Here is a 12555-nt window from a genome sequence, read left to right on the forward strand (position 1 = left end):
TCTTAGGGGACACGCTCAAGTCATGACTGATGTAGTTGATGTAACTGATCCTGCTCTGGGACACAAGATCCTATTCTTCAGACTTCTTCAGCTTTATTCCCTGGCTAGCATGGTTGTACACAATTGTTTTTGTTTCTTTTGTTTTGTTGTTTTGTTTTTCAAGACAGGGTTGTACTGTGTACTCTGTAGATCAAGTTGGTTTTGAACTCAGAGATCCCCCTGCCTCTGTCTCTCAAGCGCTGAGACTAAAGGCATGTGCCACCACACCCAGCTTGAGATCCTATTTCAAATTTAAGAAAAGATTTTGTTTAGAGTTATTGGGGAGGGGGGCAAAGAATTTCACTTTAGAGTACATCCATAAATCAGAAATCACTGATGTTCGAACTGCTCTGACCCACTGTTTGACTCTGAGTTCCAGCAGGGCAGTATTCCTGTCTGGTCTAGGCATCATTGTCTCTATGGTGCTTGATCTAGGTCCTGACACATTATACTCAATAAGAATTCCTCACCAATTGGTGGTGGAGCATGCCTTTAATCCCAGCACTCAATGAGGCAGAGGCAGGTAGATTTCCGATTCAAGGTCAGCCTGGTCTACAAGAGCAAGTCCAGGACAACCAGGGCTACATAGAGAAACCCTGTCTGGAAAAACAGACAAACAAAAAGAATTCACTAAAGTGGTGAGTGAGTGAGTGAGTGAGTGAGTGAGTGGATGGGAGTGAATGTTGAGGCCCAGGAACCCTGGACTGCTTGTCCATCCCAATCATTTTACTCTATCATTTTTCATGGGATACATTGCTTGGGGATGACCTGGTTTGGATTGCAGTTCCAGTCTCATCAGTTGCTGGCTTCCAGACAGTTGTTTAACCTCCCTTTTATTTTTATTTTATCGTGTTTGCATATGTGTGTGAGTGTGGTGTAGGCACATATGTGTACAAGTGGGTATGTAGAGGCCAGAGAGATTGTCCAGTGTCCCCCCTACCATTGAGATAGGATCTCTCACTGAACCTGAAACTAGGCTGACAGCTAGAAAGCCCTGGCGACTCCCATCTCTGCTGTCCACCCATATCTCTGAGGTTTCAGGTACACCTGAAACCAGTCCTGGCCTTTCACATGGGTGCTAGGATCTGAACTCAGGTCATCTTGCCTGCACAGCAAGCAATCTTACCTATGGAACCACCTCTCCAGATCCCCATTTGAGTTTTTGAAGATTTGAAAAATCTCTGTTTTCCTATTCCTAAAACTAACCTAATAGAGCCTATTTTATCGGGAAGGCTAAGCCAAGAAAAGACTGTAGCAATGTTAACACATTGTGGGATACTCAGTGAAATCCCAGTGGCTTGATTATTTTCCATTTTATAAAGTTGCAGTGAGGATTAAATTAAGTGAAGATTGTGAAAGTGCTTTGTAAACAATTTACTATTGATATAAATGCCTCACACTCTGAAGAGAATGGAGGGGTAGAAGTGAGTTCACTAAGGAGCAAAGTAGAGGAAAGTTTAATGATAAACAAGTCATACTTTAGCTGTACTTGTCAAATGTGTATGGCCCCCAGCCTAGGCTGACCAGATTCCTGATTCAAGGGCTTGAGGACCCAAGATGACCTTAGAGAGCTTCCAGGAATGGTTAGGGAGCCGACATAAAGAATCATTGCATGGGAGGAGGCCAGAGTCAGAGCAAGTGTTTTCTTCCTTCACTGAGGACAAGGTTGGTACAGTGAAGAATTCCCCCAAGGTAAGGGATGTGGGGTGGGAGCAGAGGGAAGGAAAGGGGACCTCAGACTCTTACCTGACGGGAACGGCTGCCCTCCTTCAGGTTACGTGGTTTGCGGAGATGATTGGAAAGGAGGCCGGGACAAGGGTGGACTCAGTCTCCCCTATGTTAGAAGACTGTCTCTGGGTCTTTCTTTTTTAGCCCCCTCTTCATTCCCTATGTCTAGCATCTGTACACCCAGTTGTCCTTACCACTCTCTGAAGGCTCATAGAGGTCAATGAATTCCAGAGCAAGGTCGGGGGCATGGTCTTTTTCTTTCTGCTCCTCTCTAAGGAAATCCACAAATTCCAGCAGGGTCAGCTTCTGTCCATCTGATGAAAAGTTCTCGAATAGTTGCTCAACCTCAGTACGCTTAGTCAGTGCCTTATAGAACTGTACAAATTCTTCTCCTTCTAGAGTATCAGACTGGGACACATTTGCTTCCTGCAAGAAAGGATTTAGCAGGGAATGGATGAACACTGGGAAATGGTGTGCTCTTTTGTCCTGTAGGGTTGTATGGCCAGCAAGCTTCAGGAATCTCTCTGTCTATGTCTCTCTCCCTCCTTCCCTCCCTCTCTCCCTTCCCCCCTATCACTGGGGATAACCCGATACACACATCATGCCTGTTTTTTTTCCACACAGATTCCAGGGTAGAATTTGGGTCTTATTCTTACATGGCAAACAAGTACTTTACTAACAGGCTTAAGGGCCTCTCAGCATGTGTTTATAAAACTCTCACAGAACTCCTGAGATTTCATAGAGGTCACTCCAGGAAATAAAAGGCAAAGTTTTAGCCTTATCATCTTCTGGAAGAAGAAGTTTTAACCAGAAAAATTATATCTCACAAATGTTTTTAAATGGTTAGAAGAGAACTGGGAGCAATGGTACATGCCTTAAATCCCAACTTAGGATCAGGAGTTCAAGGTCATCTTCAGCTACAAAGTGATTTTGAGGTCAGTTTGGGCTACATTTGATGCCGGTTCAAAATAGGCAAACAGCAACAACTAGTCAGAATCTGTCACCCTTAGTCACATTGCAGATGGAATTTCGTAGAGGGTGCCTGTGAAACTGTGGCTCTGAACAGGAAGGTCCAACATAGTAACATACTGGGCTTCTTGTTTTGTTTTGAGACAGGATCTCTCTATGTAGTCCCGGCTGTCCTGGAACTCACTATGTAGACCAGGCTGGCCTCAAACTCAGAGATCCACGTGCCTCTGCCTTCCAAGTGCTGGGACTAAAGGCGTGTGCCACCACTCAACTCCAATATAATAACATGCTGTTACTTTCTTTTTATAGGGATTATGACTTATCCTCTCAACAAGACAGAGGAGACAGAATCATTCCCCACACCAATCCCACTGAGCTTATTATAGTAATGGAGAACACAGTAACGATTCAACAAATGAATGCTGTTGAGTAGGGCCAGGGGTCTTCTGTCCAAGTGAAAACATGATCTGACTGACTCCTGCAAACCCTCCCCAGCAAACATACCTGAAAAAGATTGAGGGCATATTCTTGATCCATTTCCACGTTCATCAGATGCAGCAACCGTTGAGCTTCTTCGAAACTCATCCTGCCATCCTGGTTTCTGTCTCCTCGGTGGAACCACTCACTCACCCATCCAGCTCTGAGTCAAGGCAAAAGTGCTGTGTGTGCTCATTGACTGACACCTCTCCTAGTGTCTCTCCCAAGCCAATCCATTCTCTACATAGCTTCTAGAGAAACCTCTCTTGAACATAAATCTATCTTGCCATTGTGTGCCTGCAGGGACACCCCCCCCCATTGTCGACGGAGAGAAACCTAAATTCTGACAAGAAGTTAAGATGCCCCTGACCCTTGTGATCTGGCCCAGCCCAGTCCTGCCCAGCCTTCTCAATGTGTCTGTCTCAGCAACTCCTCTGAACACCATCCCTGACCAGCTTCCTTCAGTCTCCTCTCCCTGAACCTTCATTCATGTTATCCCCTCAGACAGAAGTGCCTTTCCCATCTCTTTCTTCAGGTTTCAATTATACTATTTTTTCTTTCTTTCTTTGATAGGGCCACATGTAGCTAAGACTAGCCTCAAACTTTCCATGTAGCCAAGGCTGACGTTGACCTTTTGATTCTCATGCTTCTGCCTCCTGGGTACTGGAGTTACCGGCCCAAGTTGCCACGCCCAGTGTATGCTGTGCTGAGATCGATCCCCGTGCCGCTTGCATGCTAGGCAAGCACTCCACCAGCAGAGCTACATCTCCAGTCCAAATTTTAAGGGGCCAACTCACATGCTGCTTCTTCCTGGCACTTTCTCAGAACACTCTCAGGTAGAATCAAGCAGTCCTCTAATTCGGTACTTAAATTATTTACACAAATTGATTCTCTCCACTAAGTAAAGTAATATATGTGGTCTCATTAATCTTCACGTCCCTAAAACTAGACATAATGGTGAATAGTCTGGCTAATTGGTGCTGAATGAATGTATACGTGCATGAAGTAATGTACAATCTAGGAACTCCTTTTACATTTGCTGGAGAGTCTGTAAGCCACTGTGTGTTGGGGTGTCACAAGAACTGGGAGTCAGTCCTCTCACGCCATCAGCTCCAAGGACTGAATTCAGGCTGTCAGGCTTGGTCGCAAGCACCCTCACTGTCTGAATCATCTCACTGACTTCAACCTAGGAATCTTTAAGTGAGTCTACACCACTGCACACTGGGTCGTGAATGTCACTGGGGTGTCTGTTTAGTTCACAGGAGCAGCCTCTTGCTTGCTCTTCTTCCTCCTCCCCTGGACTCGGGTTCCCAGTCTCAGACTGGCCACCACCCTTTTCTCCTTCAGAACCATCAGTTCTATACTGGCCTCCATCTCTCTCCACACCACCTGGATCCTTTGACTTCTCTATTTCTGCACCTCTTCTCATCTTCCCTGGTTCTGAAGCATCTGGTCCCTTCACTAACCCCTGTCCACACCCTAACTCCATCTGGTCGATACTGGTCCAGTTGCTCTTGGTAGTTCAAGCTGGTGACAAGATCCACCAACAGCTGGAGTCCTCGCATCCAAATCTGGGCCTCTTCAACACTGTTGGCCACCAGGTCCAGGTTAGGGCGGCGGCCATGAAAGACGATGGTGAAGCCTTGCTCCAGGGGGAACTCTTCCGTCAGACAGCGCAGCAACTCAGAATCGTGGCCCTTACGTATTGTCTCCACATCAGAGATGGAAACTGTCAGAGAAGAAACATGTGAGAGCACTGAGGAAAGGAGTCTGGCAGATAGCTGGGGATAAGGAATGGTGCCCAGAACTCCTTTTTCTATGAAGACACAGGGAGGAGGAACCTGAGCTCCTGCAGGCTGGATCCCAAAGGACACTTGGACAGGGTGATGGAGACCCAGTGACTCAGAAGTCCACATGAGTCAGCGTCTTCTTAAGCAGCATGGCAAGGAGCTTCAGCTAGACACGGCAAGACCTGACTTCCAGCCACCAGCTGGCAGTGAGAAGACCCAAACTTAACCCCTCAGTGTCCACGTCTGAAATAGTGGATGGTCCCTATTCATGGCAGGTCACGATGGTTCCCACAGGAGAACTAGTGAGGATGCCAATACATCTGTAGACTGGTAACACCAAAAGAGTATAGTGTATGTGTATGTTTCAGGTTAGAAGAGAGCAAGAGAAATTCCCATTCCCTACCTCAGCTCAGGGTGGTGTGGTTCATGAGTATTGAGTATGTCTTTAAAGCAGACTCTGTTTATTCTGTAATCAAGTATTTAAAGATAACAAAGAGCTGGCCACAGGATGCACACTGTTGAGATGCATTTTATGCTCTGAAATATTGTAATGGCTACATTTATGAAATTTGTTCAGGTTTCAGATCTCATGGTAGATGTTTCACACATTAGCTTATTGAGTCTCTATAATTTACAGGTAGATGCTGGTTAACCTCCATTTTGTTGATGAGAAACTTTAGTTCAATTAAGTAATTTGTCCAAAGCTGCTTGCCCAGAAAGTGGTAGAGTCAGGGTTTTAATCCAGACATTGTGCTCACAGTCATAATCACCATAATAAATAACCTATTATTTGTAGAGACTCATCATGTGTCAGGGCTCTTCTAAGCCTGCCATATGTAATAACTAATTGAATCCTCATGACAGTCTTACAAAGGCAAAGGCTGGTTTGTCATCTTGTAGAGAGTCACACAAGTGGCCCTGCACAAGAGACCACTATCACAGGATCCTGGTCCTTCCCCTGCCCTCAAACTTCTGGATTCCTCAGAGACCTGCTCACCCATATATACCCACCCACAGCTATTAAGGTCACTCACAAGTGGGCTTGGCTATGCCTTCGGCTTGCCGTGCATGCCAGACTGTCATGCCGTCACTCTGAAGTTTGAAGTATCTTGGCTTCTTCCAGGTTTTGGTCCTCACCTTGCGCATCATCGTGCCTTCTTGCATCAGCAGCAGGTCCTGATCAGTGGTCAGTCCTGAGCCAGGAAAAGCGGGGCTTATTTAGCCAGTGGGAAGGCTGGAGGGCCCAGAGGAGCTCTGCAACCAGGGTCTAGTCTCCTTCATTCCCCAGACTTTTCCCCAAGACCTCTTCCCCTGCAGGGGTACTCACGGTCTTGAATCTGAGATGCCATCACCCACTGCTCTACCAGCTGGTGCCAGAGTCAATGAAAGGAACAAGGAGGAGCAACGGGCTTTGGGTGAGTCCTAGAGATTAAGAGAATAAGAGAAGGAAACCCAGGGTTTTTTTAGTGGCTTGTATCAGGTACTTCATTTAGTCTGTAGCTATTTGCACTTCTGAATCAGCTACTTGCTGATTCTGAGGCTTAGCTAGGCTAAGAAACCTGTCTCAATTCATACATAGATAAGAATTTAAAATAAGATACATAGATCTATCTTTGTTAGCTAGTTCCCATAGCTATCCCCAGGGAGGGCTAAAACAGAGCATGTTCCAAACACTGTCTTGCTACCTACACTCAGTAGGTAACATCGCTCCACACCTTGCTCATTCCCCATGTCCTCATTATTAGGGTCTTACAGCCAACAGTTATCAGAACCTAGAGTCTGTCCACCCTACCTGTGTCTCCTCCAGGCAGGATTATTCCAGCTTTTTCCTTCCTAGAACCCTGTCTATACTCTCATGTACATTGTGTCAAATTCCTTAAGAGCTAGAGCAGAATCTTTTTTCTTTCTTTCTTTGAGCAGTCTCATGTAGCCAAAGACTGGCCTTGAACTCCTGATCCTCTTGTTCCCAACTACAGAGTGCTGGGATCACAGATGTGATGCCCAGCATCATGTTCAACATTTTTGTTATTGTTTTTGTTTTTCAACACAGGTTTTTCTGTGTAACCCTGGCTGTCTTGGAACTCACTGTAGACCAGGCTGGCCTTGAGCTCACACAGATCTGCTTCTGCCTTCCAAGTGCTGGGATTGTGCACCACCACTCCAGGCAGGAAGTCTAACGAGAGTGTAAGAGTCACTGAAAATACAACTTCCCTGACTTAAAGACCCGGAGAAGGTTCTCTAAAGGGGTAGAGGAGTGAAGGGCAAAAGGTGAGGAACAGGGCTGAAGAGATGGCTCAGAGGTTAAAAGCACTGGCTGTTTTTCCAGAGGTCCTGAGTTCAATTCCCAGCAACCACATGGTGGCTCACAACCATCTGTAATGAGATTGGGTGTCTTCTTCTGACTAGCATGCAGGCAGAACACTGTATTCATAATAACAAATAAAATCTTTTTAAAAAAGGTGAGGAACAGTCTTTTGGGAGAGAAACAGGTGTGGCAGTTTTAGGAAGAAAGTTTTCCTGGCTGAGGCTGAATATGTGCTCCTGACTGAGACTAGAAGAGCCCTCTGGGTGGAAGAAAGGACGATAAATGCTCCTTCAGAGGCAGGAAGCATCTCATTTTCTAGGTGTGGCTGCACCGTGTGGAATCTTCACACAGGTTAAAACTTCTCTATGAAGACTGGAGGAGAAAGCAATGTGTCACTCTTGAATTCCATAGGTGCTCAGGCCATAGTGGGGAGAGGGTGATGCCTATCTCCTTTGCCAAAATCTCGCCTTCAATCCCCTCTAAATTTCAGCTTCCACCTTGTGGGCATAGGACTCTGTAGTGGGTCTTGGGCTTGGAAGAAGACAGGTTACCTTCTCTGTTCCTGTGTCCAGGAGCCTTACATGTCCTGGAACATGGGAAGCCTGAGAACAGAGCCCAGGAGCCAGAACAGTTTCCCAAAACAGCCTTGGAAAACCACTTCGCCATTTTTTCCTCATCTAACCTGTCCCCATTCCAGAGCGATGGTATTAACTTGTAGACATGTGATCTATGGTCAAAAGAATGCCAGCAGCACCTTAGGAAGCCACAGCATATGTGAACTGAGCTTCATGGAGGAGACTGAAGACCAGGAAGCCTGGCTGTCCTGCCACAGTCATTTAGTGACAGAACTGCAGTAGAGTGCATGTCTATCTACCACCAGTACAGAGCTCACCAACTCTTCCCTTAGAAAGGGCCTCCTCCAGAAGGCAGGTTGAAGGAAGGCCAGGAATCAGTGAGGGTCACTGGTGATCTCTCTCTGCACTCCATGATCTTCCGGGTCCCTATATCCCACCAAACAAGTTTCTTTTCTTCCCGTTTTCTTGACTTTCCCATTCCATGTCTGACCTCTTTCTTTTCCTCTCTTCCTAGCTCACTCTTTTCCCTCTCACAATCCTCTCTGTTGACTTAAGTCATGCTTTTTGTGTTCTCTTCTTATCCTTCTCATCCTTTTTCTCCATCACCTTTTCCTGCCATTCCCCTCCTTTATATCCACTAATTCCCAATAGCTCTGATTCTCAACCTCTTCATGGATTTTGAGTCTATAGTCCAGGAGAGAGGACACTTTGCTTTGGATACTCAGTAACATGCCCCTCCTCTCAGCCTCACTTTTCCCTGTATCCTAGGAGACTGACTAAACAAAGTGCCCAAAGAATGTGTTAGAACCTAAATGTTCTAGGGCTTGGTGTTTCTGATGGTGTCTGAAAGGAAGGATGGTTACAACGGATGCAGGTGCAGTGGGGTGAGAACAAAGGGTTTGGGAGAGGGGCACCAGCAAGGACACAGAAGATTAACTCTCCAGTAAGAGAGACCGGGTCAGCTAGGCACGATGGCAATCTTAGCACTTGGGAGATAGAAGCGAAGGATCAGGTGTTCAAGGGCATCCTTGGCTACACAGAAAGTTTGAGGGCAGTCTGGGTTCACACACAGAGAGAGATTAGCACATATACATCTATTTGGAATCTTTGAGGGTACAGATAATAACCTCTGCAATATAGACACCAACTTTCCTAGCACTAGTGGCCCAGTATTACAGAGCAAGCATTGGTCCTCTACCTCCAGGTGACTTTATATCATCTACAGATGGACTTAGGAAGTGTCAACATATGTGCCAATGGCATTACAATAGGATATGGAGTATCTCAAATTTGTTTCTGAGGGGCAGGAAGGAAGAGAACTATTTTGTCTATTTCCTTGCTTCTGAAAGAGGTTATGGCCAACCTGTTTCATATAAAGTGGATAGGATAGCTCTGGTCATAGGTCATAGCCCTTGGAATGTTAGAACTTGAAGGCTCTCTTACAGCACATAGACTTGAGCCTAGATCAGTATCTCCAGAGGAGTGTCTTAGAATTTGCCAGATCAAAATGTCCAAGGATGAGGCATGAGAATATTTAGTGGGCATCCTAACAAGTACTCCTGGTACCAAGGCAAGTCTGGGAGCCCTAAATTCCTCTATTACAGATCAAGAAGCTGTCTGCGGTCTAAAGTCCCATAGCATACAGCATGCTGGTGTATCAAGAACTTGCCCTGGCTCATTAAGCAGGCGAGGAACAAAGCACAGAACACAAACCCTGATTCTTTCCAGGGATGTCTTAAAATTATCGCCCTACTACCTGGAGTTCTGGTATCTCATGAGTTTTGGACAACCCACATTTGTTAATCCTCAACAGTCTATTAATGCATCTTCATTGATGAGTATCTACTCTAATTATGCCTCTTCTGTTGGGGTGGTGTCACCCATGAGATGTGGCTAGGGTCAGCACTCATGGCTCTGGACAGCTAAAAGTTTTCTCTAGAAAAGGGTGATTGACACAGTCAAAAAGAAAACTGCTTAAGTTTGGCGGTGATGGCAGCACATGCCTTTAATCCCAGCACCCAGGAGACAGAGGCAGGCGGATCTCTAAATTTGAGGCATGCCTGGTCTACAGAATGAGTTCTAGGACAGCCAGGGCTACCCAGGGAAACCCTGTCTTGAAAAACCAAAACAAACACACAAAACTGTTTGAGTCAAGGGACAAACTGAAGAGAACCAGGAGGAGGGAGGGAACCCTTTGGAGCCTCAGGGTGGAAAAGGGAGCCTGGTTTGACCTAGTCAGGATGGGTAGCATCTATATGTAGGGCTGAGTTAGGACTCAGGCAGGCTTGGGTAGAGGTTGGTTAGAGCTCCAGGGCCCTTACCTTGGGTAAGATAGTAATCCAGTGTGCGAGCAACACCTCCGGAACTCTGCAATGCTCTTCCCCGAGAATGAGACGACTCAGCCAGGCTCCTTTTTTCCTTTGCACTTGACTGCTTCCACCCGTCCTCGACTGCAGTTTGCTGCTGTAACTGGCAGAGTTACAGCCAGGGAGAAGGAGTAGGGTGGGGAGAGGTGTGAACGCTTTCCTCAGTCCAGCCTGTCTAACTCTTAAAGGCCCAGGACACTGGTCAACGTGAGGAGTTGTGGGGGTGGGGTGGTAGAAAAGGATTAAGGGAATGGATTGAGGTTGACAGGCAACATATCTCCAGGGAGAAGGAGCCTGTCTGCCTTTTATCTTGATGCCTCCTTACCCGTACTCCTTACTGACCCCAATCCCGCAATTGCTCTCAAAGTGAAACCCAAGGCCTGCCTGCTGCTGCTTTGTGAATCACTGCTTCTCATTCTGGTCAGTGTCTGTGTGGAATACCACTGGTTTTGCCCTCATTCCATCTGGCTGCTTTCCACCAGCTTGCTCCTGTTTCTGCATCCTGCCTTGCAGGGCAATCAATCTAATTGTGTAAAAATGCAGGAACAGAGCAAGACAGGGAGGGGGAAGCAATCAGTCTGAAGAGACAGTATCTATGCTCTTATATATGATGGGTAGTTATTGTGTTTTGTTTGGGGGCATTAAGACAGGGTCTCTTATAGCCCAGACTAACCTTGAACTTGATACGTAGCTGGGGATGGCATTGGACTCCAGATCCTCCTGCCCCCCCACCAAAAGTGTGAGATTCAGGTGTGTACTACTATGTCCGGTTTGAGTGATAACGAGGATGAAACCCAGGTCTTCTTGTATACCGTGCAAGCTCTTTACCTACTGAGCTACACCCTCAGGTCCCTCCCTCAGTGCCCTTCTTTCTTTTTGTAATCATTTATTCAATGCCAGGCTATTTATTTACTTATGAGATTGGGGTCTTGCTGTTTAGCCCAGCTGGTCCTGAACTCACAGCCCCCTGCTTCATTGTCCTGACTGTTGGGATATAGGCAGGCGCCACCATGCCTGGCCACACATAGCAAGGAGTGAAATTGAAGCAGTGTATTCAGATCGGAGGACCCTTTTAGGGAGGCTCACACCCATGCTCCCATGCATCTTTCTTCATGAGCACCTTTCCGTCTCGTACTTAAGAATCAGAGTTAACACATCTCCTAATAAATTCCAACTTTGCTAAAAACAAACAGCATAACCCTAAAAAAAAAACCAAAAACAAAACAAAACAAAAAACCAGCAAAGTGGAGCTGGAAAAATACCCGTAAAGGATGAGCATGTTCCTTCCAAAGTAAATAAATAGGTAGCTGGCACAGGAGTCAAGATGGAGGAAGGGAACCAAATCAGATGAGGAAAAGGGAATTGTAAAGGGTGTTATTATGACCCCATACTTCACACATAGGAACTAAGGTCCTGGAAGTTTCTAGACTACATGTTGGCACACTGAAGACAACTGGCCCTTGCACATTCCCAAGTACCACAGCTGGGCTCTGCCTTGGGGAGATTGTGAAAGGTGGCTTTCTGGACCAGTAGATGACAGTTAAAGCAGTTATGGACATAGGACACATCTATGGAACTCCAATGAGGTTCTTTTCCAGCGGTGTATTTTAGTCACAGGCACAGAGGGAACTAAGCTTTGTGAAATGGCATGATTTTTATTATGTGGAGTTCTGGCTGCCTCTCATAGGTCCCTCAAATACCTCTCAACTGACTAATAGTCTGCCATTAGAGGTTATTTATAGCTAACTTTTAAGTTCCATTAAAATAAAATCCTTCTAAGTGATGCCTACAAAAGCCAGGATGTCGATTACTTTAGGAAGGACTTGTGGTAGAATGGGTGCATCGCTGGGCTAGGTCTATTTTTAGTCCTGCGTACTAACAGCAGGGATCTTCATTCTATAATAATTCACTAAGTTATACATTTTCTTTTCTATTTAAAATACAAACAATCTTATATATCAATCCCAGTTCCCTATATTTTCTTTTTTGTAGTTCTATATTGCTTCTATTATATTTTACAAGTGCTCAGACTATAGGCTTATTTGAGAACAGGCTTTGGGGCTGGAGAGATGGCTCAGAGGTTAAGAGCACTGGTTGTTCTTCCAAAGGTCCTGAGTTCAATTCCCAGCAACCACATGGTGGCCCAAAACCATCGGTAGTGAGATCTGGCGCCCCCTTCTGGACTTCAGGGAAAAAAAGAAAAAGAAAATGAGAACAGGCTTTGATAGCAGAAAGCATAGTCCAAAGGGAAGGTAGACATTAAAAGGGAAGAGTAGAGAACAAAATATAAACCACCAATTTCAGAT

General features: G+C 45.8%; 1 protein-coding gene across 9 annotated transcripts in view; it reads right to left on the reverse strand.

The window, feature by feature from the left end:
- The window catches only part of Plcd4 (phospholipase C delta 4), a 23322-nt gene extending 11868 nt beyond the window's left edge, over window positions 1-11454 (reverse strand). The window contains exons 1-6 of one of the 9 annotated variants that reach the window (XR_005879894.1): window positions 10205-11454; window positions 6331-6425; window positions 6038-6196; window positions 4714-4942; window positions 3241-3370; window positions 1962-2193 (exon numbers count right to left, since the gene is read on the reverse strand). Coding sequence is in view for 8 of the 9 variants with exons in the window: in XM_040753323.1 (XP_040609257.1) it covers window positions 1962-2193; window positions 3241-3370; window positions 4714-4942; window positions 6038-6196; window positions 6331-6352 (772 nt within the window). In the remaining variant the exon portion in view is untranslated. Of the gene's footprint in view, window positions 1-1961; window positions 2194-3240; window positions 3371-4713; window positions 4943-6037; window positions 6197-6330; window positions 6426-8200; window positions 8224-10204 lie in introns of those variants that run through there. The other 8 variants (XM_040753323.1, XM_040753318.1, XM_040753319.1 and 5 more) reach the window with 8 other exon arrangements.
- Window positions 11455-12555: the final 1101 nt, after the last annotated feature.

The sequence above is a fragment of the Mesocricetus auratus genome, unplaced genomic scaffold (genome assembly GCF_017639785.1).
Source record: "Mesocricetus auratus isolate SY011 unplaced genomic scaffold, BCM_Maur_2.0 Super-Scaffold_100010, whole genome shotgun sequence".
Lineage (NCBI taxonomy): Eukaryota > Metazoa > Chordata > Mammalia > Rodentia > Cricetidae > Mesocricetus > Mesocricetus auratus.